This window comes from Triticum aestivum, chromosome 5A (assembly GCF_018294505.1).
Source record: "Triticum aestivum cultivar Chinese Spring chromosome 5A, IWGSC CS RefSeq v2.1, whole genome shotgun sequence".
In the NCBI taxonomy this organism is placed as follows: Eukaryota; Viridiplantae; Streptophyta; class Magnoliopsida; order Poales; family Poaceae; genus Triticum; species Triticum aestivum.
The window spans coordinates 582,681,535-582,707,729 of NC_057806.1; the positions used below are offsets into that span (position 1 = coordinate 582,681,535).

At 46.9% G+C, this 26,195-nt stretch overlaps 3 protein-coding genes across 3 annotated transcripts; 2 read left to right on the plus strand and 1 right to left on the minus strand.

Moving 5' to 3' along the window:
• The first annotated feature begins 1,869 nt into the window (after positions 1–1,869).
• LOC123104983 (probable histone H2A variant 3) lies at positions 1,870–5,930 on the plus strand. The gene is made up of 3 exons (XM_044526943.1): positions 1,870–2,018; positions 2,165–2,307; positions 5,403–5,930. Exons 2-3 carry the CDS (start codon positions 2,191–2,193, stop codon positions 5,697–5,699), a joined length of 414 nt encoding a protein of 137 aa, XP_044382878.1. The 5' UTR covers positions 1,870–2,018; positions 2,165–2,190; the 3' UTR covers positions 5,700–5,930.
• A 1,374-nt stretch (positions 5,931–7,304) lies between these two features.
• On the plus strand, positions 7,305–9,369 carry LOC123104984 (calmodulin-like protein 4). Its single transcript, XM_044526944.1, has 4 exons — positions 7,305–7,534; positions 8,571–8,728; positions 8,823–8,903; positions 8,996–9,369. The coding sequence occupies exons 1-4, from the start codon at positions 7,459–7,461 to the stop codon at positions 9,146–9,148; spliced, it is 468 nt and encodes a 155-aa protein (XP_044382879.1). The 5' UTR covers positions 7,305–7,458; the 3' UTR covers positions 9,149–9,369.
• Positions 9,370–9,915: 546 nt separating this feature from the next.
• Positions 9,916–13,317, minus strand: LOC123104987 (ATP sulfurylase 4, chloroplastic). Its single transcript, XM_044526945.1, has 5 exons — positions 12,631–13,317; positions 11,169–11,574; positions 10,649–10,909; positions 10,431–10,517; positions 9,916–10,341 (listed from the first exon to the last, which is right to left on the minus strand). Exons 1-5 carry the CDS (start codon positions 13,143–13,145, stop codon positions 10,201–10,203), a joined length of 1,410 nt encoding a protein of 469 aa, XP_044382880.1. The 5' UTR covers positions 13,146–13,317; the 3' UTR covers positions 9,916–10,200.
• Between the last annotated feature and the right edge of the window lie 12,878 nt (positions 13,318–26,195).

Consider the following 26,195-nt stretch of genomic DNA (forward strand, 5'->3'; position numbering starts at 1 on the left):
TCCCCGACCCGGTTGTTTATGGGCACCGGGACAGTCCACGACCAGGTTTACGCGTATCACACGTTTCAACCGCCACCGCATGAATTTATGGAATAAATGTGAGATATCTATATTTGGCATCGCAAGGATTTATACCAAAGATATGCATATCAATACGTTTCAATCGCCAGCTCATAGCGAATATTCGATATTTATATTCCAGTCGCAAACGTAAAATGTGGTGGAGTAAGGGGCATCCAAGGACAAAGTCAGGGGTGTGCAAGCTGGAGCCAACCACCCCCAACTTTTTCTCAAAAAGCACTCCTAGATCACGAAATTTATATGTTTGCCCCCTCCAACCTTTTACTTCTTCCATTGCCATCCCCCTTGTATGAGATTACTAGCCCCGTCTCTGGGGCATCAATGTGAACACAAACTGTATGAAATGAAAAAATCTCACAAGAACTCGTTAGTTGCATACAAATTTACTTAAAGTTTTTTCACGGTCTTTTATTTTTCACCATCTTTTATTTTTAAAAAGCATAGTAAAAAATTAGAAATTTGGATTGTGTCCTCTGCAAAAAAAGTGAATTACACTATCCACAAAAAGCAAAGAGAAATTAGCTCATGATGTGGCTATCTTGCTCTAAAATGAATTACACCGTGCTTGAGATCATCGGTTGCACGCTCTTCACCTAAAAAGAAAAAGTTGCTAGGCTGCATGAATATCCTCAGCAGCAAGGGTTGTTTCGGTGTTTCAGGCAGCAAATCGCCAGGGCATAGCAAATATTTGATATTTATGTTCCAGTCGAAACGTAAATGCGGTGGAGTAAGGGCATCCAAGGATGGAGCCAGGAGTGTGCAAGCTGGAGCCAGCCCCCCTCACCTAAAAAGAAAAAGTTGCTGGGCTGCGTGAATATCCTCAGCAACAAGGGTTGTTTCGGTGTTTCGGGCAGTAAATCGCCAGCGCATAGCAAATATTCGATATTTATATTCCAATCGAAACGTAAATGCGATGGAGTAAGGGCATCCAAGGATGGAGCTAGGGGTGTGCAAGCTGGAGCCAGCCCCCCTCACCTAAAAAGAAAAAGTTGCTGGGCTGCGTGAATATCCTCAGCAGTAAGGGTTGTTTCGGTGTTTCGGGCAGCAAATCGCCAGCGTATAGCAAATATTCGATATTTATATTCCAGTCGAAACGTAAATGCGGTGGAGTAAGGGCATCCAAGGATGGAGCCAGGGATGTGAAAGCTGGAGCCAGCCCCCTCCCCCCCTCCCCCTCGGCCTAACTTTTTCCCAAAAAGCACCCCTAGATCATTAGCACAAAGTGCTTGAAATTTATATGTTTGCCCCCCTCCAACCTTTTATTTCTTCCATTGCCCCCTTGTATGTGATTACTAGCCCCGTCTCTAGTGCATCAGTGTGAACTATATATAACACCATGAAATAATAAAAATCACACAAGAACCCACTAGTTGTATACAAAGTTACTTATAGTTTTTTTCACCGTATTTTATTTAGAAAAACATAGTATAAACCCAGAAATTTGAATTGCACTCTACGCAAAAAAAGAAGTCAATTACACTCTCCCCAAAAAGCAAAGAAAAACGAGTCTGTGATGTGGCCATCTTGCTCTAAAATGAACTACGCCATGCTTGAGATCACCGGTTGCAGGTTCTTCAACTAAAAAGGAAAAAATGCAGGTTCTAAACTGCGTGATTATGCTCAGCAACGAGGGTTTCAGGCGGCAATTTCGAAAGCCCACAGTAGCAGCCGCTCAAAACCGGCTAACCTTTACGATTAGCATATCAACCCCTTAGAACCAATATAAACTTTATAACAGCCCTTGTCAGAAGTTCTTAAGCACCACGAGGAGCTGCACGGAATAACCTCCTACCACAGGGGCCCGGTCGTCAATCTCCTCGTCTATAAAATCCCCACCAACCCGAGCCCCAGCCCCCGCACCAAGCAGAAAAAAAATCTCTCTCCGCTCCCCGCTCCGAGTCGCGTCGCGTGAGGAGAAAGGAAGGGAAGCCAGAAAGGTAAGGGTCTGCCCGCGAATCCCACCGGAACTCCACCAATTTCCCCCGCGATTTATCCATCCGGGCCGCGGGATCCGCCCGATTCCTCCCCCGATCTGCGCTGATTCGCCGCCCGACCCGTCGGATTCGGTCCTCCGTTTGTGCAGGGTTCTCGCCGAGGCGGAAGGAGGAGATGGCCGGGAAGGGAGGCAAGGGCCTGCTCGCGGCCAAGACGACGGCCGCCAAGACCGCCGAGAAGGACAAGGGGAAGAAGGCCCCCATCTCCCGCTCGTCCCGCGCGGGGCTGCAGGTGAGCGAGCTCGCACGCACTTGCTCTGCTTTACTTTCTCCGTAGGCGGGCTTAGATTTGCTTCGAATTCGAAGCGTCGCGCGCGCTGGCGTGCTGGCCGTGGTATCCGAGGGGTTTCCCGGCGCGTGCGCTCTAGGGCACGCCTCCAGGAAGCTGTAGGGAGGTGATTGCGTGCTGTTCCTGTTGTTTATACTCGGCATGGGTTAGGTTCTTCGGTGAATTGGTTGCGCGGAAGCTAAGCGGAGTTTTAGAGATTCGGTAGGTTGTAGCGTCTTGCAGAATTTTTGTAGATCTGGAGAAGCATTTGCTCTCTCAGGATTTGGTTCGTGATATGCGTTGAGGTTTTGTAGATTTCATTGATAGAATTCATTGTGCATTGGTATATAGATAGGTGGTGAGTCCAAAGTTGTCCGAAGCGCGGAACGATGCCGCGGCCCCTCTTCCGGGGTGGTTCGGCTGGATCTAGGGTTTGGGATTGAGGTGCGGGACAACATGAGTCGATGGCGGGGACGCGACCCGTTCACACGGAATGATGCCGCGGCCCCTTTTCGGGGGTGGTCCGCCTGGATCTAGGGTTGGGATTGAGGTGCGGGACGACACAAGTCGACGGCGGGGACGTGACCCATTCATGCGGAACGATGCCGCGGCCCCTTTTGGGGGGGGGGTCCGCCTGGATCTAGGGTTGGGATTGAGGTGCGGGACGACAGGAGTCGACGGCGGGGACATGACCCGTTCACGCGGAATGATGCTACAGCCTCTTTTTCCGGGTGGTCCGCCTGGATCTAGGGTTGGGATTGAGGTGTGGGACGACACGAGTCGACGGCGGGGACGGGACCCATTCACGTGGAACGATACCGCGACCCCTTTTCCGGGGTGGTTCGCCTGGATCTAGGGTTGGGATTGTGGTGCGGGACGACACGAGTCGACGGCGGGGACGCGACCCATTCACGCGGAACGATGCCGTGGCCCCTTTTTTGGGGTGGTTAACCTGGATCTAGGGTTGGGATTGAGGTGCAGGGCAACACTTGTCACACTAGTCGACGGTGGGGACATGACCCATTCACGCGGAACAATGTCGCGGCCCCTTTTTCGGGGTGGTTGACCTCGATCTACGGTTGGGATTGAGGTGCGGGGCGACACGAGTCGACGACAGGGATGCGACCCATTCATGGCGAACGATGCCGCGGCCCCTTTTTCGGGGTGGTTCGCCTGGATCTAGAGTTGGGATTGAGGTGCAGGATGACACGAGTCGACGGCGGGGACGCGACCCATTCGCGCGGAACGATGCCGTGGCCCCTTTTCCGGGGTGGTTTGCCTGGATCTACGGTTGGGATTGAGGTGTGGGACGACATGAGTTGACGGCGGGGACGCGACCCATTCACACGGAACGAAGCCACGGCCCCTTTTCCGGGGTGGTTGACCTGGATCTAGGGTTGGGATTGAGGTGTGGGACGGCATGAGTAGACGGCGGGGACGCGACCCATTCGTGACCCCAGTTCATGAACGGGGTCTTACCTGGCGTCGGTGGCATCCGCCAGACCACGCAGCTGTGTCGTTGGAAGCCGGTAGTGGAGCTGCACCGCCGGAGGCCTCCAAGGTCACTTTATCCTAAGCGTGGATATGGTGGCCGGGGCCTGGTCGCCGCACCCAGTAGCCAGGTAAGCCTAGGGCGCCGGGCTGGGTCGTTGAGGCAGCGCAGGGGTATGTTGCTGCTTCACCTGCCTTGATGCAAATCCGGTTGGATGCAGATTGGGATTTAGATTACATTGTTTCCTTTTTTTTCTTATTTCCATATATAGCTCATGTAGATAAAGACTGTTTCTTAATTATCACTAGAATTAAGGCATGTAATTAGGCAACTAATTAATTAGATTATAGTTGTAGGGCCTAACAGGATTTTTGTAGATCTGGGTAAGCATTTGCTCTGTCTAGTTGTGTTAAGTGGACTGGTTACCATCACGATCTGTTTGTTCGATTGGAGCGTGGACACATCTATCGGGTTATAAGTTTTGTATGGTTTGAGGCTGGTTGCCTTAACAGAGGATTCGGTTCGTGATATGCATCGAGGTTTTGTAGATTTCATGATGATAGAATTCCTTGTGCATTGGTCTATAGATAGGTGGTGAGTCCATAGTTGTCTGAAGCGTGGAACAATGCTGCGGCCCCATTTCGGTAGATGCAAATCGGGTTGGATGCAGATCAGGATGTAGATAAAATTATCACTAGAATCAATGCATGTAATTAGGCAACTAATTAATTAGTTAACCAACCACAGTATGCCTTGTCCCATCGTTGTTCTTGGGTCATCGTCCTGAGACTTTTGGTTGTGTTTTGATCCCTATGTTTGGCCACCGGTGATGCTTGACCCTCGTCCCGTCCCTCGATCCTGTAGACCTAGGAAAGGCAACTATTGATGAGACTGCAGTGGTGTTATGGTCATAATAGTGAAAGATGGGCAATTGGGGAATACTGATGGAGATCATATCACATTAGCTTTGGTCTGAGCGCTGTTTACTAGTTAGAGAGGAAGGTTGTGATTCTGTAATTTGCCCCTTTGGGAATGCATGTGGTGAGCTATGCTGGGAGACACAAATGATTGAATGAGGCTATTGTGGCTTTTCCCCCCTTAACTTCTTGCAAGTCATGAAGTAATCGACACGTCCTAGTTTTATTGTGTGTATGATATACTGTTGTCACATCAATCTCACTAGTCATGCTGAATCTTTCTTGGTATCATGTACTGTACTAAACAAGTGATAGTTTGTTAGCATACGCTGATCTGTGATACCGACTTGTGTACGTGCTTTCTGCTTTCACATCTGTTTCACACTCCACTTCAAATATGTGATTGCCAATTGGTCCATGGTTTTCAAATTTATGCATATATATTATTTATTTGGCCTTGCACTTTGCAGCATGGGTGCCTAAGTTGGTATGTCCGTATAGTCGGATGTTTTGACGAAATCCTGCTAAGACACTTGATTTTCGGTGTTTGCATCTTTCGATTTGATGTTACTGTTATGCAATTTTCGTGTAGGTCTCTTTTATTGTGAGGCATGCTCTGTGTACTAATTCTTGGCTATGTGATGTTTCAGTTCCCTGTGGGCCGTATCCATCGTCAGCTGAAGCAAAGGACTCAGGCCAATGGCCGTGTTGGTGCTACTGCGGCGGTCTACTCTGCTGCTATCCTGGAGTACCTGACAGCTGAGGTTCTGGAGCTGGCTGGGAACGCCAGCAAGGATCTCAAGGTCAAGCGTATCACCCCTCGTCACCTCCAACTGGCCATCCGTGGAGACGAGGAGCTCGACACCCTCATCAAGGGCACCATTGCTGGTGGAGGTGTGATCCCGCACATCCACAAGTCCCTGATCAACAAGTCCTCCAAAGAGTGAACAGAAAAAATAGCAAAGGAGCATCTCTAGCTTGAACTGGACATTTTCTCAGTCGTCTGTCAGATAAGTTTATCGTCGTGTCATTTAGTGTTTAGCTGTGCTCCTTCCAGATCGAAGTCGTTGTCTGTCTGTGTAATGTTTACCTGGTACTGATTCAGTCATTTGGACATGGTGTTTATGTTCGTTCGTTGACTCTGTGATTGGACTCTGAATGCAAAAACCTTTTAAACATGTTCTGAGTATTTGTTGTTTGTCTCCATCAGCGTCCTCTGGTAGCTGTTTTTGTTCTGGTTTTTTCTTGAGTTGGTTTTTGTTATCGGTTTTTTCAAGTTGGTTTTTATTCTTGTTTTGTCAGTATAGCCCAGTGGAAGGGGCTCAAGTCTAGAGCAGACAAATTAGGGATGCAAATCTGTGACCCTGGAGGGTACCCATTTGGGCCCTTAATTCTAGGCTGCAGATATTTATTTTGTCGGTCTACAACCGTTGAATGATTGATTCTGCTGCAGCAGTGTGCTGCTGTGTGTTCAGTATGCATGGCTGATCCTAACCAGATGCAGTAATCATCGGTGACGCACAAGTGCTGTTCGCTTGAGTAGCTCTTGGGTGACTAGACAAGACCCATACTTAAACAATTTATTTACATTGTTGTTGATCCAGCTTGTGTATGAAGAAGTCGTCAGTGCTGATTGTTTTATTAATGGCCGACTAAGTTCAAGTTACCAAACATGTTACTTTTCTAAGTCGTAGCTGCCCACTTCAAAGTTTATCCAGCCCGTCTGAAGCTACACCTGTTATGTTTTTTCCCTAGTCCTATGGACAGTGGCACACTCCAGGTGCGTAGCTGCAGTAGAGCAAGCAGTAGAGTTGCAACTTCTTCACTCACGTTTCACCTCCATCAGTCCTGCAGTAGAGTTGCTTACCCGTACACGCTTTGCTTCCCCTGTTTGTTAAAATCCTCAATTTGCTCTTTCTGGACCAATCAGGTTTCGAATTCAAAGTTTCAGAGCCACTTTGGTATGATCAGATTCATCTCGTCTAACCGGGCTGCTGATGAAGTACAGTAGCAGGTCGTTTGGCTAAATCCTGTTATAGCTCTAGAGCTTGGGCAGTCTGGGACACTAATCCCCTTTGATTTTTATCTCATCTCTATATTCATAAACGATGAAGATGAGGCCCGGCACAGAGGTGGAGTACTTCCCACTTGTGCAAGAGGTCCTGGTTTCGACACGGCCTCTCTAAATTACAGTGCGGTGATAAAATTTGCCTCGTATAGTCTTTTCCCAGACCTCACCTACCATCCTTCCTCTGTCCCTGAATGCAACGAAAACAAAAGGCAGAATGTATATACGATTCATCAGCTCTTGGATGAGATCGGGACTGCTCTTGTGGTCGCTGTCGCGAGCACACCGCGGGGGAATGGCAGGGAAAGTGCAGGAAATGGCCGGGAAAACCAGGAGACCCAGCGCCAAGTTTTTCCACAAGCCGCGCCGCCCAGCGTCCACAGCGTGGCTAGCGCGTGTGCGTCCCTGTCGGTCTCCGAGCACACCGAGTGTGAGACCCAACCGAGGTCAGGTCATCTTTATTTATCTCTACCCGGCCCCTTTTCTCCCATGGCCATTGGCATTGGCATTGCAGGATACTTCCACCCAGCTTCCTTCCTCTCCTCTCCTCTCCCCCATATAGTTCTTCTTGCTAGCCACTGCTTGCTTCTTCTCCTTCTCGCTCCATTGAACATTGATCCAGAGGCTGCGGCGTGCGCATGGAACAGGCGCTGACGGGCGAGCAGATGGTGGCGTTCCAGGAGGCCTTCTCCCTCTTCGACAAGAACGGCGATGGTCCGTCTGCTTTCTGCTTTCCCCTCCCATCCCCTCTCCTTGATCGCTTTGCTTATTTTCAGTGCTTGTTCCTACTCTCTTGTTGCTCATAGCTGGCCTTTACAAGCAATGCTATTGTTTTACTTCCGTTCCATCTTTTTTTTTGCGGGTCTTTCGTCTTTTCTAGTATCTGTCGTGGACTACTAGATAGAAATCAACAAGGCTTTTGTAGCAACACAAAGCTCCGTATAGACGCAAAAACTCCTCAAATGCTTTGCGCAAAAAAAAAAAAACTCCTCAAATGCAGAACTGGCAGTCCTAACCTGAATGAACCATAAATAAGACGGGCTCATGGTTTTCTAACGCGTCGCCGCTTGTCCAACTCTGTCTGCTCTAGAGAAAGCAGTATATGACTAATTTCAGATATTATAGCCTGTTTTTAGTTCCTCTCTCGAACGATGCTAGAGTAGTGGATTCAACCCTGCAATTCAAAGAATTTTTGTACAGAACAAACATGTAGGGTCCGTCTCATTCATATGAAACCCCCCTACTGCAGAGACCTGTTGTGCCAAACAAGCACTTGGTTTAGTCAAAGAACCCTTTAGCTTGTCACAACAAGTGCTTTGCAGTCCACCTGCTTTCTTCAGAATTTTTTTTATCTCTGCAGTCCACCTACTTTCTACACACAAAAAATGCCCATACATGGCTCGCTAATCTAATGCCCAAGTTCCTCAAGTAATTTTTAGACAGAAAGTTCCTTAAGCAATCCATGACATTCCCTTCAAGAATCAAAACTGTTTTCTGATGGCTGTGGTGATATTACTTGTCACACACTTCTCTACTCGTATACATTTAACTAGTACTCCAGTTTATCATATCCTTTGCCTCCTCAAACCTCTATCTTTTGCCAAAATCTTTGACCGTGCTTTGCACGTGGTGTTGTCTTGGCCTCTCCGGGATCGGGAATTCAGGATAAGTATGAGCTAAATTGAACAATAATTATTTTTTGATTCTGATTGACATGTGAGATATTGGGACATTAATTTGTCACATGAAGGATGCATCAGCTTGGAAGAGCTGGCCGCGGTGACTCGCTCCCTCGGCCTCGATCCGACCAACCAAGAGCTCAATGACATGATGCGTGAAGTCGACATGGATGGAAATGGCACCATTGATTTCCAGGAGTTCTTGAGCCTCATTGCCAGGAAGATGCAGGTGAAGCTCTGCAATCAGATGAAATAATCAACTGTTTGATTTGATTCTACTAGCTTGAACGTGCTGTTACTTTTGATTTCCACGTGAATTGTAGGATGGAGATGGAGATGAAGAGCTCAAGGAAGCTTTCGAGGTCCTGGACAAGGATCGGAATGGTTTTATCTCCCCTGTTGAGGTGAGTATATTGGCACCCTCTTCTCAAGTTCAGATAATTCCCAAGCTCATTTGAGGCACTCCTGAATTTCATGTTGCCCATGTGAAATGCAGCTGAGGACGGTGATGATCAATCTCGGGGAGAAGATGACCGACGAGGAGGTTGAGCAGATGATCAGGGAGGCGGACACTGATGGCGACGGGCAGGTGAACTACGACGAATTCGTGCTCATGATGAAGAATGCCGAGCGCAAGATAACTGGGTGAACAAAATTAAATATGCTGTTTGCTCTAAAAATATATATGCTGGCGATAGATGTGAAACCACTGGTTCTCAGATTGGATGCACTGTCTCCGTTGTAAATTCGCTGCTTGTGGTACTGTTATTTTCTGAAGCCACTGTAAGCTTGTGTATTCATCTTAGAAGCTGTTTGTGCACTATATAAACGGCAATTGCCACATATATTTACACCACGTTCTTTGGTTCTTGCAAGCTATGTTAGCCGTGTTTACCTTGTTTTACAATGTCTACCGCGTGGTCAGGTGTGTACCAAATGAATGGCATTAGCTAGAACAGTCATTTTTGTCTTGGGGGGGGGGGGGGGGGGGGGGGGGTGCACAGCCGATTCCAACTGAGACTAAGATGAATGGCAGGCAGACTATGCTGGAGTTAGGGCATCTCCAAGAGCATCCCCTACTCTTCCCCTATATGTCCGTTTCGGATTAAAGGGACAAAAAGCCCTCCTCCAAGGAGAACCACTACTTCTGCCTAGCCTGCGGTGGTGGCTTGAGAAAGAAGCAGCAGAATGAGGAACACAAAAATGGATCATCCAACGGTACACACAAACTCAACTGTATTTTCTAACTCAGTCAGTCCCTAAAATAATCTCTCATGTCAATTTCATCACTTACGCTTGAATGTATCCTTTTCATTTTGCCATGATCTATATGTATATCATGTGCTCCAGTGAAAAATATAACACCATGGAACTAAAGTCATGAAGAAATTTCAATATCAAACCTAAGAAGAGATCTTAGCAAGCACATCAAGCACTAGATAAATTACCACCACACTATTATATGTCGTTATGTACAAATCCGAAGAGAATACAAAACCCATCCTTATTGGCACCACAAGCACATGATGGGCTCCAGGGGGCAACACTGCTAGCAGATATACTAGTAAGCAGTACAAACCACACGGGGAGTGCTGGGGATCATGCCCAAATGTCAAGTCTTACCACCAATACACAATCATATATCATCGGTTCATGACACGTGATACAACGATATTACTTATCCGAAGCGTCTTTCAGCTTCTACGCTGCAACTGCCTCTCGCAGTTTGCTGCTGCCTTCTGGCGGTGCCAAGCTGTCGTAGTACTCAACGAGGACCTTCCAGCCACCAGGGCACATAAAACCATCTGGTGGGCTCTCACGGTTCTTGGCAAGGCTGCGCATCTGTTTACAGAGGCAAGGGTGTCAGGGCATGGCTAACAAAATGTTGGTGCCAAAGTTAATGATGTGCCAACGACACCGAAATGAATTACCTTTGTGCCAGAGATGAACAGGAAGTCTTCTTTCCTTGATGGATCAAAGAAATTCATCTTGTTATGTTTTGTGTCATACGCAGCAACCTGATCCAAAATAAGAATCAGAAGACAGGTCAAGAAACCAAAATATGTCAAGGATATTCTATTTCAAAATTGAATAACAGTCGTTTGTGTCAAGATCAGAATGAGGTGTCTGGTCTGGAAGGATTACCCACCTTGAAAGGAAGGATATTGAGCCTCTCAAGCCCAGGAGCCATACTCAGTACTTTTTTCCCGTGATCAGCATCATAAAGGTCCCTCTTTTCGGTCGGGTGGCCCATACCAGCAGGATCCCTTCCGACAATATAGAAGTTTGCACCAGCATTAATACGAGCCTTGGCATGCCACTGCACCTCAGTTGGCCCAGCATAATGCATTGGTGAAGGGAAGATTGCAACCACAGTTGATTCTGGGTTTAGGACACCTTCCTCAAGAACCTGGCAAAATGAAGAAGAAACGTCACAACAATGCAGGAATTATCCTTTTTAATGTGTCTATCCTAGTGTAATCAAATAAAAGTTTTCACCGTAAGTTTCTATGACATACTCCCTCCATCCCAAAATAAGTGTCTCAACTTTGTACTAACTTTAGTACCAAGTTGTACTTAAGTTGAGACACTTATTTTGGGACGGAGGGAGTACTAGGAGTCTTTTTTTTCTTTAGAAAAAGGACGGTAGGATCATTATAACGCAATACCTTCTCATGCTGCTTCATTCTCACACTAAGAGGCACGTCATCTGCCTTTGTGAATCCTCCCAGTGGATGGAGAAGAAGAACAGGGTTTTTGTAGCCCATCTCAAGAAGGCGCCTCCGTGTATCAGTCATGAGCAGCGCATGCCCATTGTGCACAGGGTTACGAAGTTGAAAAGCAAATACTGCATCTGCATTGCGCCTGGCAAATTCTTCACGCAGCTGTGATGGAGACAAACGATACTGATCCAGACCATCATTATACTTGATTGGTTCTATAACCTCCAGGTCTCCACCAATCAGCCAATCACCAGCATTTGTAATGGCCTCCTCTACGTACGGCAGTCCGCGTGCAGTTGTTCCCCAAGTCCGTGCGATTCTTTCTTCCTTGTTATGCTTGTAGATCTCAATACTGAAGAAAGAAGGGGCGAGTGTTAAAAATGAGTTGCAGTTGTAGAGCATTAAGTACAGTAAAAGAAAACCACACTCCTTATCATATAAATAGGCTATGCTTGTTTCCAACACGTTGGAAGCCATGTGTAACATCTTCTCAAGACTAGAGATTCCGTCAACAGATAGCGGCGTCTTACGTCGATGTCATTATGTCACTTTAGTTATCAGGTGACTACATTTCTTGGCCAGCATCATTTTCATTTTTAGCATTCAATGTTTAAAAGAAGTCTATACTTAAATGGCAAATACAAGAGAATCACGGTGATGTAAGTACGAGGCATCGCACGTCCTAAAGTACTAGGAATGGCGGCAAAAAAACGACAAAACGGTATCTATTCAAGGAAACGATACGATAAGATATGTAATTTAATATGCCTGAAGGTATTGTCAAGTTTAATACGACCGAAGATATTACCAAGTTTACTACGACCAACGGTATTACCAAGTTGACTACGACCAAATGTATTGTCGACTTTACTAATCATCTATTGGAGGATGCATGATTGGAATACCACGGATATCTGAAGTCTGTCAACATATACAAATATACTGTTAAAAGTATGAGTGAAGTCCTCACTATCATAGCCCCATTCCACAAAAGCAGAAACTGTTACAAATTTAGTTTGACTGTCAAATAACCACTTGAGGTAGAAAATTGCGCCCGCATTCTTGGCAAAAGAAATATATACTTACACTAAGTTCACATAAGACCTAGAATTGTGTATGAAGATAAGCTATGTAGCTATTGAAATGTGCAAACCATATGTTTCAGGTTGAAGAAACCACCATTGTCAGCAGGAGCCTAAATAAGGTCACAACACAAGCCCCCAATTCCTACCAGAACATCGTAATAAATTCTACTCGTATCTTAAAATTGGCAGCTACATTCAGTCGTGACCTACCAATGCGTAATTGCACATACGGGGGCATGTGAGAAAGGAAGGATTGGCAGACATGAATCGGAGAGAGGGGGAAAAAAGAGATAGAGAAGGAAGGGGATGTGTTGTGTTCTCACTCGCTGAGCACGGCGACGGGGCGGTCGTGGGCGTCGACGAGCGCGACGGCGGTGGCGCCGTCGGCCTGGATGGCGCGGCGCTGGGCGTCGTCGAGGGCGAGGACGATGGGCACGGACATGTTGACGAGGGTGCCATCGGCGCCGCGGACGGCGTTGAAATGAAGTGCTTGGAGGAACTCGGTCTCGCGCATGAAGCCGCGCAGCGGGCTGGCCCAGCCCTCGCTGAGCACGTGCAGCCACTCGGTGTCCACGCGGCCCAGGCGCACGCGGTGCGGCAGCGCCGCCGCCTCCCGGCGCAGCGCCGCCCGCCGGCCGCCCTCCTCGGGCGCCACCAGCTCCACCAGCCTGCCCCCGTCCGGCTCGATCAGGCCGCCGGCCCGGCACCGCACCCCGCGCGCCGCCGCCCTGCCGCCCCTCACCGCGACCCCCACCCGCGCCGGCTGTCCCTGACCATGGCCCCTGCTCGGCCGCGCCAGCTGCGGGAATCTCACTGCGAAGGCGGCCTGCGTCGCCATGGCTGCTGCTGCTTCCCGTCGACGATTTGGTCTCTCTCAGATTCCACCTCCCCCCACTACTTATATCGTGTCGGGGCGTTTGTGTTTTCGTCTCGCTCTTGCCTTGTGGCTGGCGGGCGGCCTGACCTTGGTGGTGGGTGCGTGTATAAAAAATGGGGGGGAGGGCGAAGGTGAACCTGGATGGGATTGCGGGGAGGGTGCGGGGCGGAGGCCATGGGCGCGGTGAACGTGGACAAGGGGGGTGGGGGCTGCACTAATGGGGGCTGATGAGGATGATGGAGCGGGCTGGGAAGTGCCTTCCTCGCAACCTTGCTGCAGTTTCGGATTTTTTTTTTTTGAGTTACACTTGGACTTGGACTGGTGTCCCGAACGACTTTCGTGACGTCTGAACTTATGTGTCTTTTGTCGAGGTTGGATCGTCTACGCTGTGGGGGTTTATGGCCCTTCATGGCTCCTTCTTCCTTGACCCTAAAAAAACCCTCGATTACATGGGCACAAATCATAGACCACAACACACACCATTAGAGCATCTCCAACAGCCGCCCTAAATAAGCGCCGCGCAGCAAATTTAGCCATTTTAGCGTGCGCGCAACCGATAGAGTGGCTCCAGCGGGCGCGCAATAACCGCGCGCGCGGCATATGGAGTTGGGCGCGCGATCCGAATCGCCAACTCGCACTGTGTATTTGGGGCGCCCGCTTCTGCGCGCGGCACACACGAGCGCTCGCGACACACTCTCTCCTCCTCGCCACCTCGCCCCGCACGCGCCGGCGCCGGCGAACTTGACCCGATGGACGCACGCGCCGGCACCCCGCTGACCCCATCCTATAGCCACGACCCCTCCACCGCCGCAAACCCTAGCGCGGGGAGCGTTGGCCTCGCCTCCGCCGGAACTCCTTCGAGCATCGGCCTCGCGCGTGGCCTCTTCATGCCGCTGCGGATGACCTCGGCGGCGGGTGGCGTCGCGCCCCCCCCCCCCCCCCCCTCGAAGCTCCCCAATGCGGCGCGGCCGAAGAAGGGCAAGACATCCGCGAAGAAGAACAAGACAGCGGACGGCTCCGGCACCTCGAAGGCGAGGAGGAAGAAGCTTGCAGGGCGTGTGACGGGTGCGGCGGCTACCGAAGCGCCGGCAAGCTCACTCGTTGAGCCGGTGGCCGACGCGCACAACGTGTTCGACAATATGCCTCAAAGGTAAAAAAATTCCCACTTTTCTTTTCTTGTCATTTTTTGAATGCATTTATATAGATAGCTTATTTGCATTGTTCTATGTATTTTGTAGTCTCAACGATGATGTATACATGTCAACTATGGGTGTTGGCTCCAACAATTCGCATTGGTTTCAAACCAGTGACATGCATTTTGAAGACCATGAGTTCGAGGTGGACGAGGATGGTGAGGGCATTGTCGATGCGCCGAAAGGAAGAGCGGGCAATTACACCAACGCCGAAGACATCTTACTATGCAATACTTGGTTGCAAGTGTCAAGGGATCCATCCGTTGGAGGTGGTCAAAGTAGAGATGCTTATTGGGGGCGGATGAAAGAACACTTTGATGTTCACAACGTGAGTGGAATTGACCGCTCCGAGCGATCACTTCGGTCCTGGTGGTCGACAATCAACAAGGATTGCCAAAAGTGGGTGGCGGCACAAAAGGCGGTTGACAAGTTGAACCCAAGTGGCACCAATGAGGACGATAGAGTAAGTGGCATTTCATCCATGTTCATCATACTTGTTGTTGGTGTTTGAAGTTCTAACTTGCTTTGTTTTCATGTAGTACAACATTGCACAAAACTTGTTCAAAGGAGAGGAGAAGAGAACCAAGAAGGGGAAGATCAAGAAAGGAAGGATATTTACCTTGCCTCATTGCTATGAAGTGTTGAAGGATGATGAGAAATGGAAGAAGCGTGATGATTTGGATGATTTGGATTTGAGCAACAAACGCAAGCGAACAATTGAGTTGGATGATGATGATGAGGAGGAGGATGGTGCATCAAGTGACGGCAAGAGAAGCCCCACACCCAACTCGGTTTCATACTTGAAGCCAAAACGACCGGATGGGTGCAAGAAAGACGCAAAAGAAAAGAAGAAGAGGAAGGGAGATGATGAGTTCAAAAATGCTATGGAAGCTATTGTCAAGGCAAGAAGAGAAGCCAACAAGATGAGGAAAATGGCAAGGAACCAAGATGCTGCGACCGAGGAGAGGAGGTTGGCGGCCGAGGAGAGGAGGGTGGCGGCCGAGGAGAGGAAGATGGCTTTGAAGGAGAGGAAGGTGAGCAATGAGGAGCGAACTAGATTGTTGGAATGGGAGAATGTAGGATCAAAAGTTGTCTAGAGGGGAGGTGATTAGACTACTTGACCAAATAAAAATCTAGCCTTTTCCCAATCTTAGTTCTTGGAAGATTTTAGCTATCTTAGCACAAGTCAAGCAATCTCCACACAATTCAAGCAATCATGCAAAAGAGTATATGAGCAACGGAAAGTAAAGCATGCAACTTGCAAGAATATAAAGGGAAGGGTTTGGAGGATTCAAACGCAATTGGAGACACGGATGTTTTTGTCGTGGTTCCGATAGGTGGTGCTATCGTACATCCACGTTGATGGAGACTTCAACCCACGGAGGGTAACGGTTGCGCGAGTCCACGGAGTGCTCCACCCACGAAGGGTCCACGAAGAAGCAACCTTGTCTATTCCATCACGGCCGTCGCCCACGAAGGACTTGCCTCGCTAGCGGTAGATCTTCACGAAGTAGGCGATCTCCTTGCCCTTACAAACTCCTTGGTTCAACTCCACAATCTTGTCGGAGGCTCCCAAGTGACACCTAGCCAATCTAGGAGACACCACTCTCCAAGAAGTAACAAATGGTGTGTTGATGATAAACTCCTTGCTCTTGTGCTTCAAATGATAGTCTCCCCAACACTCAACTCTCTCTCATAGGATTTGGATTTGGTGGAAAGAAGATTTGAGTGGAAAGCAACTTGGGAAGGCTAGAGATCAAGATTCATATGGTTGGAATGGAATATCTTGACCTCAACACAAGTATAGGTGGTTCTCTCTCAGAAAATATGTATTGGAAGTGTAGGTATGTTCTGATGGCTTTCTCCATGAATGAAGAGTGGGTGGAGGGGTATATATAGCCTCCACACAGAATCTAACCGTTACACACAATTTGCCAAACTCGGTGGGACCGAATGGTTAAACTCGGTCGGACCGATTCAGCAAACCTAGTGACCGTTAGGATTTTTGGTGGGACTGAGATGCAACTCGGTAGGACCGATATGGTTAGGGTTAGGGCATAACGTAATCTCGGTGTGACCGATTACACAAACTCGGTGGAACCGATTTTGGTAATAAGCTAACCAGAGAGTTGGTCAGGTAAACTCGATGGGACCGATTCGCTCATCTCGGTGAGACCGAAATGTTACAAAAGGGAAACAGAGAGTTTACATTGCAATCTCGGTGGGACCGATCGCTCATCTCGGTAAGACCGAAATGTTACGAAGGGAAATAGAGAGATTACAATCCCATCTCGGTGAGACCGAGATCCCTATCGGTGAGACCGATTTGCCTAGGGTTTGTGGCAGTGGCTATGACATTTGAAACTCAGTGGCGCCGGATAGAAAGAATCGATGGGGCCGAGTTTGACTTTTGGTTTAGGTCATATGTGGATGTGGGAAGGTAGTTGAGGATTTTGGAGCATATCACTAAGCATTTTGAGCAAGCAAGCCATTAAGCAACACCTCATCCCTCCTTGATAGTATTGGCTTTTCCTATAGACTCAATGTGATCTTGGATCACTAAAATATAAAATGTAGAGTCTTGAGCTTCAAACTTGAGCCAAATTTTTTGTCCTTAGAATTTTGAGGGATCCACTTTCCTCATCCATGCCATGCCATTCATTGAGCTTTTCCTGAAATATTAATCTTGGAATAATGTTAGCTCAATGAGCTATATGTTGTTAGGAATTACCAAAACCACCCAGGGATAGTTGCACTTTCAATCTCCCCCTTTTTGGTAATTGATGACAACATATAGATCAAAGCTTCGACAAATGATAATAAGAGTGAAAAATATTGTCGCTTTGAGAAGTATGTGAAAAGCAAGAGCTCCCCCTAAATTTGTGCATATCTTAAGATTTGCTTTGGACTGCAAATGCACAATGAGTTAGGATCATGGGTTACTCTTCCATGTCACATACATCTTGGTGGAGCGCTCAAAATGATAAGAATTGAATACATGCACTCATCACCAAGCAAAGTGAATGATCATATAAGGATAAGTAAGATAATATCATCTAACAAGCATAAGTGTAGCTTATGATCAACCACATGATCATCAATGTCTCATAGATAATAGCATAGTATCTCAAGCAATCAAAAGACAAACAAAGTTCAACCACCAAAGAAAGAGAGAATAAAAAGCAACGCTCTCTCTCGAAGTCTATGATCTATACATTTTTCTCCCCCTTTGGCAACAAGTTACCAAAAAGTTCATAGAAAATGCATAGCACTAAAACGTCTCTCAGGCTTGGTCTTCAGGTGGTGGTGTCCGGAGAACTCCAAGAATGAAGGCTTCAGTCGAAGTAGATGGAGCTGCTGGGGTAGGTGCTAGAGCTGGTGGCACTGAAGCTGTAGCTGGTGCAGATGACGTGGCTCTGGTGTCTGGTACTGGCACTACAGCAGACCTCTGAGCTCTAGGCACTCTAGCAAATGCATCAGTGGTTGTCTTGCCCTTCCTCTCCTGCATATCATCTTGAAGTTGCTCCACAACAGACTGAATATCAGTTACCTTCACATCCAAGTCATAGAATTTTTGCTCCACGATTCTTTCCAAGCTCTCATGGTTTTGAGTCAGGGTGGCCAGTCCCTTCTCAATCCTCAGAGTGGATGCAATCAGGTAGCCAAGCTGATCTTGCTTGCTTTTCAAAAAGTACTCAGATGCCTCCTCTTGAGTTGGCATCTTGGTAGCCTTCTCTTTCTTTGCTTTCTCCTTCTTCTCTTGAGCTTGTATTGATGATGGTTCATTCTCATTCATCACGACTTGATTGTCCTCGAAGTTTGGGTAGATAGGCAAGTGTTCCTTATCCAACAGGTATGTGCTTGTGCCCATCTTTGAGTTTATCAACTCCTGAACTTGTGGGGCATATCCACAACTTCTTTTCTGGTCAGCTGTAGTCCTCTTGATAGTCTCAACTATAAGGCTCATGACCTTGAACTTCTGTGGCACATCAAATATATGTAGCAAGTTAATTGCATGGCCTCTGATCATTCTGTGATCACCAGACTTGGGCAAGAGAGTGTGCCTAAGGATCCAATTGATTGTAGGCAGCCCTGACAACAAGTGTTTTACTGACCCAAACTGGTGAGTCTCAAGATCATCTTCAGGAATCTCCTTGTACATGTTTGCCATAGAGTTGTGATCCATCTTCTTCTTGGCATAGACATCCAAGTCATCTTCTTCTTCCTTAGGAGCATTGATCAGATTTGCCCATTCCTCAATAGTTGAGTGGTACCTTGTACCTTCAGACATCCATACTATCCTGCCATCTGGATAGAAGTGTGCTGTGGAGTAGAATTACATTATGAGCTCCTCATTCCACTTTGTGAGCTTCTGCCCAACAAAGTCTGCAACTCCACAAGCACGGAAGCTGTCAAACACACCAGGATAGTGTTCCTCATTTTCCTTGATATACTTCCAGTCGACCCACCTCATTTCACACACTATAGGCTTCTTGTCCAACAACACTGTCTCATAGAAGTCCTGCTGTTCCTTTGTGTGGAACCTGTAATCAATAGCAGTTCTTCTTCTTGTAGCGTATGGGTCTGTCTCTCTCCATTTCCTCAACCCTGAGTCTCTCCTGATCTTCATGTTCTCAGCCACAAGATGAGCATCATTATGGTCTGGAATCTTGGGTTTGAGCTTCCTCAGGACTTGTCCTTCATCATCTTCATTAGCAGCAACTTCAGGCACTGGGGCCTTGTTCTTCTCAGCAGTTGGTATACTCCTGGTATTCCTCTTAGGTGCACTCTTGGGCTTGGAGGCTGCTTTGGGTGCTTCTTTGGGCTTTGATGAAGCATCCTCTGTCCTGATAGCATCATCCATAAGCTTCTGGGCCTTAGGTGCTGGTGCAGCAACCTCTTCTTTCTCTTCCTCTTCTTCCATCATGATTGAGGATCTCCCAAGCACTCTAGCAGTGGTCTTTTTGATCCTCTCCTTCCTCTTCTTCCCTTCTGCAGCAGCCTCTTTGGGTTCAGATCCCAAAGGGACTTGAGTAGATGCTCTGGCCTTACACATTGGAATTCTCTTTGCAGGAACCTTTTGCTTCATGCCTGGCTTGGTGGCAGCAGCAGTGCTATATTCCTTCTTAACCACTTTCTTCTTGGAAGTGGCCTCATCCTCAACTGCCACATAGTCTTCATCCTCAGACTCTGAAGTTTTCTTCTTCCTTGTTCTGGTGGCAGCTTTGGGCAAGTTGCTGGGAGTGCTCCTGCTACCATCATCTGAACTGCTCGAGGGACTAGTGCCCTCACTCAGGTGAACCTGCTCCTCTGACCTGTTCTGGCTATCACTCTGATCAGACATATTGCAAACACTGACAGCAGACCCTGTGAATAGATATAGATGAGATAGAATGGATGAGCATCACAAAATGCAGAGATTTTTGCAAAAGAATGAGTCAAAAACTTAGTTTTAGTTTTCCATAGAAAGCATTTCGGATCAACCGATTTGTAAACTCAGTGATACCGAAGCAGCTGTTGGAACCTAAACTAGTAACTTGGTTAGACCGAGTCACAGTTTGGTGGCACCGAGACTGCTAGGGTTTCACAAAGTCCTGAACTCGGTCACACCGATTTACAATTCTCGGTTAGACCGAAAATTACATGTGCAATGGCCTAAGCCGAATCGGTGGTACCGAGTTCCACAACTCGGTGGGTCCGAGATGGTTTCGGCGGAAACCTAACCCTAAATTTTCAATTCAACTCTAATGTACGGAGTGTTTTGACTGGATAGAAGCGTTTCAATCGTGGTAAGAATCATAATGAATACAATGTGCTAGGAATCGGACGGGGATAGCACTGTGATCAAGTCCATACCCTAGTTCGGCGATGAACTCGCTACGGCGGCAACGGCGGGGAAGAATTCCATTGACGGCAGCGGAGACCAGCGACAGGAGGCGGCTGGCGACGAGGAAGACGATCCGGAGACCCAGGAGGCAGAGCGAGCTATGTGCGGGCGAAGGGGTTTCGGAGAAACTTCCAAAATTTTGCCCGTGAGTATATATAGCCCGACCCTGTCGGTGTGACCGAGTGGAACAACTCGGTGGCACCGAGATTCATAACTGCAAGCAGTTACTGAAACTCAGTGTGACCGAAAGGTTCAAATCGGTTGCAACGAGATTGAAAACCTAGATTGACTTAGTGATCTCGGTATGACCGAAATGGATGAATCGGTCAGACTGAAACGCACAAAGAAGTTTTGGAAGTTTAAGTCTATGACGAATCGGGGACTCCGAGTCTCCTCACACAGAGTGGTTCGAATCTGACTTGATCAAATTTTGTGATGTAGCATGAATAGAGTTTGAGATGAGAAAAGCATAGATAGCTAGAGAGGGTTCTTAGGCATTCTTGTCCATCCACTTGGCAAAAGAAAAAAAAATCAATCAATCAAAACAACAAGTGGATGTCCTCGAATGAGTGAAATATGCAATCAACATGCTCACACAATAAAATGGCAATTGAAATATGTGGCAAAGCATGCACAACCAATTCTAGCATCTATCAAACAATTGGCGATGACTAGGTCATCTATATATGAGTATATTGACTTAGGAGTCAAATGAAAACATTTGATCATAGGTTATACTCATCGTTTAAGCACAAGTGGGGTTACCACTTTTACATAAAGCATTGTTGTGTTCACACCATTAGAGTTGCTTTAGCTCAATTCTTAGAGTAAAGCTCCCCCTAGATGTGAGATCCCCCCTAAAAGGGATAAACTAACCTTGGGTTTTGTGATGATGACTTCATGTAGATGTTGAAGATGTGGATGCTCAATGTTGATGTAGATCATTTGTAGCTATCCATTGGAGTGAGTTGCACTTTCAATACCTACACGGATTAGTCCCACAAGGAACAAACAAGGATATCCATAGACATAGAGTGATGCACACACAAGATGATGTCTATGAAAGCTTCTAGGTTACCTTGTCCCTTGTCTTACCAACAAGAGGGTTTGTGACTCCTTGAACTAGTGCAAGATGTGGAAGTTGATTGCACTTGTTCTTGCCAAGATGATAAGAGTGAAGTATGTTGGTGGAGTCACCCTCAAGAACTCTCTAGTTCTTCTTCGGGATCCACACCATCTTGATGGGAATCCTCGGTGTTGTAGTTATACTTGATGAAGTGGAACTTGAAGTAGTCTTGGGAACCCACTTGACCAAGGCCTTAGGAGCTTCTTCAAATGCATCAATTTCCTCTTGAAGCTTGTCCTTGCCTTTTTGCTTGTGGTCTTGTGGTGGAAGATCATCTTGAGCTTGTGTCCCTTTGAGAGAAGTAGGATCATACTTCTCTTGTTGAGGAACAAACTTCGTCTTGGGGTATTGATCTTCTTCCCACTCAACTCCATTGGCATTGAACTTTCGTTCAAAACCAACACCTTGATTCTTCCGGTGCCTTCCTTGCTTGCGTACAATTTCCTCGAATTGCTTACTTCTGGCAAGGCTCTTGTAAACACCTTTCTCTATAATTCCCTCCAATAAGCTATTTTCTTGCTCAAGTGTAACTTGGCTAAGAGAATCATTAGTGGAATCAAGAGAACTACTAGAAGCAACAATATTGGATTTAGCATGATTATTGTTACTACTAGAGGAAGAATCGTTCTTGTTCTTGTTACTAGACTTGACTTGAGGCATGTAAGTGGATAAGAGTAAATGCTTGGCAATGTAAGAAGAACTTTTCTTATGAAGATCATCATTGATTTCTTTTAAGAACTCATGCTCTTGCTCAAGGTTGAGTTTTTCAAAGCGCAATTTCTCATGAGTCCTTAAAAGTTCTCGATGATCTCCTAAGATAGTTTCATGAGCTAACTTAAGAGTGTTTAGTTCTTTAGTTAGAGACTCAATCTTCTCCTTATCATTGTCATTTGTTTTATCTTGATTAGCATGATTAATTGACGTTTCATCATAGTATTCATCACTAGAGTTGTCAACAAGTAAATCATCATCTCCTAATAAGTCATCTTCATCACTATTGAAATCAACATACTCGGGGTGTGATACCTTTGGGCCTTTAGCCATGAAGCATGTTCCAACTCCTTCATTTGGTGAGTCAAATATGTCGTAGGAGTTGGTTGTCACAAGTGCTAGACCGGCAACACCTTCATCTTGAGTATATTCGGAGTCGGAGTGATAGCTTCTCTCTGAGTGGTTGTCGGAGTCGGAGCCGGATACCCATTCACCAACATGAGCTTGATGTCTTCGTTTTGTGTAGCTCCTTGATGACTTGTCCTTTCTTTCCGAATCCTTGCTTCTCCGTGAGGGTCTTCGTTCATAACGATCATCTCTACTCCTTCTTTCTCTAGATGGTGATTCTTCTCTTCTACTTCTCTCTTGGGAGAATCTTCTCTTCTCTTGTAGGGGGTCGTACACTCATTGGAATAGTGTTCGGGCCTTCCACAATTGTAGCAATTTCACTCTCGACTAGAAGATCTTTTGTCATTGTAGGACCTTGACTTGGAGCTTCTCTCTTTGCTTCTACTCTTGTAGAACTTGTTGAAGTTCTTCACCATTAAGCTCAATTCTTCATTGAAGGTTTGTTTCTCACTCGATGATGTGGGGGCTTCACATGAGGCTTTGTAAGCACCACTTGATTTGTTGTGAAGTTCCTCTTTATCCTTGAGTGACATCTCATGAGCAACAATTCTTCCGATGACTTCCGTTGGCTTGAGATCTTTGTAATTGGCATCATTTGGATCAATGTGCACACGGTATCATATTTTCCATCCAAGGCTCTTAGGATCTTCTTGATGATGAATCTATCGGTCATCTCTTCACTCCCTAAGCCGGCAATCTCATTTGTGATAAGAGCAAGCCTAGAGTACATTTCAGCGAAACCTTCACCATCCTTCATTTTGAACTTGTCAAGTTGACTTTGAAGAAAATCCAATTTGGATTCCTTGACGGAGTCGGTACCTTCGTGCATATCAATCAAAGTATCCCGAATTTCCTTTGCATTCTCAAGACGGCTGATTTTGTTGAATTCTTCGGGGCACAATCCATTGAAGAGGATATCACAAGCTTGAGCATTGTATTATAGCATCTTCAACTCATCCGCGGTAGCTTCACGATTCGGTTCTCTCCCATCAAAGAATTCACCTTGCAAGCTAACACACACAATAGCCCAAACGGCGGGGTTATGTCCAAGAATATGCATTTTCATCTTATGTTTCCAACTAGCAAAATTAGTACCATCAAAGTAAGGACCTCTATGGTGATAATTTCCCTCGCTAGACGCCATACTCTCCTAGGTTGTGAAACCAAGGCTATGACCACCAAAAGCTATGGAAATCAAAGCAACTAGAGACCAATGCTCTAATACCACTTGTAGGATCGAAAGTATGTCTAGAGGGGCGGGGGTGATTAGACTACTTGACCAAATAAAAATCTAGCCTTTTCCCAATTTTAGTTCTTGGCAGATTTTAGCTATCTTAGCACAAGTCGAGCAATCTCCACACAATTCAAGCAAGCATGCAAAAGAGTATATGAGCAGCGGAAAGTAAAGCATGCAACTTGCAAGAATGTAAAGGGAAGGGTTTGGAGGATTCAAACGCAATTGGAGACACAGATGTTTTTGTCGTGGTTCCGATAGGTGGTGCTATCGTACATCCATGTTGATGGAGACTTCAACCCACGAAGGGTAACGGTTGCGCGAGTCCATGGAGGGCTCCACCCACGAAGGGTCCACGAAGAAGCAGCCTTGTCTATTCCATCATGGCCGTCGCCTACGAAGGACTTGCCTCACTAGCGGTAGATCTTCACGAAGTAGGCGATCTCCTTGCCCTTACAAACTCCTTGGTTCAACTCCACAATCTTGTCGGAGGCTCCCAAGTGACACCTAGCCAATCTAGGAGACACCACTCTCCAAGAAGTAACAAATGGTGTGTTGATGATGAACTCCTTGCTCTTGTGCTTCAAATGATAGTCTCCCCAACACTCAACTCTCTCTCACAGGATTTGGATTTGGTGGAAATAAGATTTGAGTGGAAAACAACTTGGGAAGGCTAGAGATCAAGATTCATATGGTTGGAATGGAATATCTTGACCTCAACACAAGTGTAGCTGGTTCTCTCTCAGAAAATGTGTATTGGAAGTGTAGGTATGTTCTGATGGCTTTCTCCACGAATGAAGAGTGGGTGGAGGGGTATATATAGCCTCCACACAAAATCTAACCGTTACACACAATTTTCGAAACTCGGTGGGACCGAATGGTTAAACTCGGTCGGACCGATTCAGCAAACCTAGTGACCGTTAGGATTTTCGGTGGGACTGCGATGCAACTCAGTAGGACCGATATGGTCAGGGTTAGGGCATAATGTAATCTCGGCGTGACCGATTACACAAACTCGGTGGAACCAATTTTGGTAATAAGCTAACCAGAGAGTTAGTCAGGTAAACTCGGTGGGACCGACTCGCTCATCTCGGTGAGACCGAAATGTTACAAAAGGGAAACAAAGAGTTTACATTGCAATCTCGGTGGGACCGATCGCTCATCTCGGTAAGACCGAAACGTGACGAAGGGAAACAGAGAGATTACAATCCCATCTCGGTGAGACCGAGATCCCTATCGGTGAGACCGATTTGCCTAGGGTTTGTGGCAGTGGCTATGACATTTGAAACTCGGTGGCGCCGGATAGAAAGAATCGGTGGGGCCGAGTTTGACTTTTGGTTTAGGTCATATGTGGATGTGGGAAGGTAGTTGAGGATTTTGGAGCATATCACTAAGCATTTTGAGCAAGCAAGCCATTAAGCAACACCTCATCCCTCCTTGATAGTGTTGGCTTTTCCTATAGACTCAATGTGATCTTAGATCACTAAAATATAAAATGTAGAGTCTTGAGCTTCAAGCTTGAGCCAAACTTTTTGTCCTTAGAATTTTGAGGGGTCCACTTTCCTCATCCATGCCATGCCATTCATTGAGCTTTTCCTGAAATATTAATCTTGGAATAATGTTAGCTCAATGAGCTATATGTTGTTAGGAATTACCAAAACCACCCAGGGATAGTTGCACTTTCAGAGAAGCACTCGTTCTTGTTGGACACATCTATCCTCAATGAGATGCAAAAGGAGTATGTCAATCTTGCCCTTGAAGAAGTCTTGATCCAAAAAAGAGCTATGATTCGCGCAATGGGTGGCGGTGGCCTTGGCGCAATGGGTGGTGGTGGTCTTGGCGCCATGGGTGGCTTCGGAGCTACCGTGGGTGGCTTAGGTGCCATGGATGGCTTTGGAGCTCCCATGGAGACCATGGGAGCCATGGGTGGCTTTGGAGCACCGCCCGGCGCCATGGTCGCCATGGGAGGCATCAGTTTTGCTTCTTTCATGGGAGCCATGGGTGCACCTCTGGCCGCCATGGGCGGAATGTCTTCCGGTGTGCCTCACACACCTTCTCGTGAAGATGCCGTTGAAGATCTTGCCGACACCGTCCGAGCTTCACGTGATGCGGTGCGCGACAATGATAAGGACGAGGAGGAAGAATCATCTTCAGAGGAGGAAGAATCGTCTTCCGAAGATGAGGATGAAGACGAGGACGAGGCTTGATGTGTCTTTAGTTTGTGTCGTGAACTTGATTTGCATTTTGAACTTGATTGGATGAACTTGTGGGCATGAACTTTTATTCATCAACTTGTTTGTGTGCAATTTATATACCATGTTCATTGCATTTTGAATGTTTGAAATCCATTTTGTGTCCAAAATACAACATATGGCATGAGCCGGCGGGTCGCGCGCGCTGCATTTTTGTGAACTGCTGGAGCGGCATGCGCGCGCTGCATTTTAGCGCGGCT

Bases quoted from the DNA above. Each gene is read 5' to 3' on its own strand.
- LOC123104983 (XM_044526943.1), top strand. From the start codon at position 2,191: ATGGCCGGGAAGGGAGGCAAGGGCCTGCTCGCGGCCAAGACGACGGCC. The intron at 2,308-5,402 runs GTGAGCGAGCTC...GTGATGTTTCAG, and splicing joins CGTCCCGCGCGGGGCTGCAG to TTCCCTGTGGGCCGTATCCA.
- LOC123104984 (XM_044526944.1), top strand. From the start codon at position 7,459: ATGGAACAGGCGCTGACGGGCGAGCAGATGGTGGCGTTCCAGGAGGCC. The intron at 8,729-8,822 runs GTGAAGCTCTGC...CGTGAATTGTAG, and splicing joins TCATTGCCAGGAAGATGCAG to GATGGAGATGGAGATGAAGA. The intron at 8,904-8,995 runs GTGAGTATATTG...TGTGAAATGCAG, and splicing joins GTTTTATCTCCCCTGTTGAG to CTGAGGACGGTGATGATCAA.
- LOC123104987 (XM_044526945.1), bottom strand. From the start codon at position 13,145: ATGGCGACGCAGGCCGCCTTCGCAGTGAGATTCCCGCAGCTGGCGCGG. The intron at 10,910-11,168 runs GTATTGCGTTAT...TCATTTTGCCAG, and splicing joins GAATGAAGCAGCATGAGAAG to GTTCTTGAGGAAGGTGTCCT. The intron at 10,342-10,430 runs GTAATTCATTTC...CTCTGTAAACAG, and splicing joins TGTTCATCTCTGGCACAAAG to ATGCGCAGCCTTGCCAAGAA.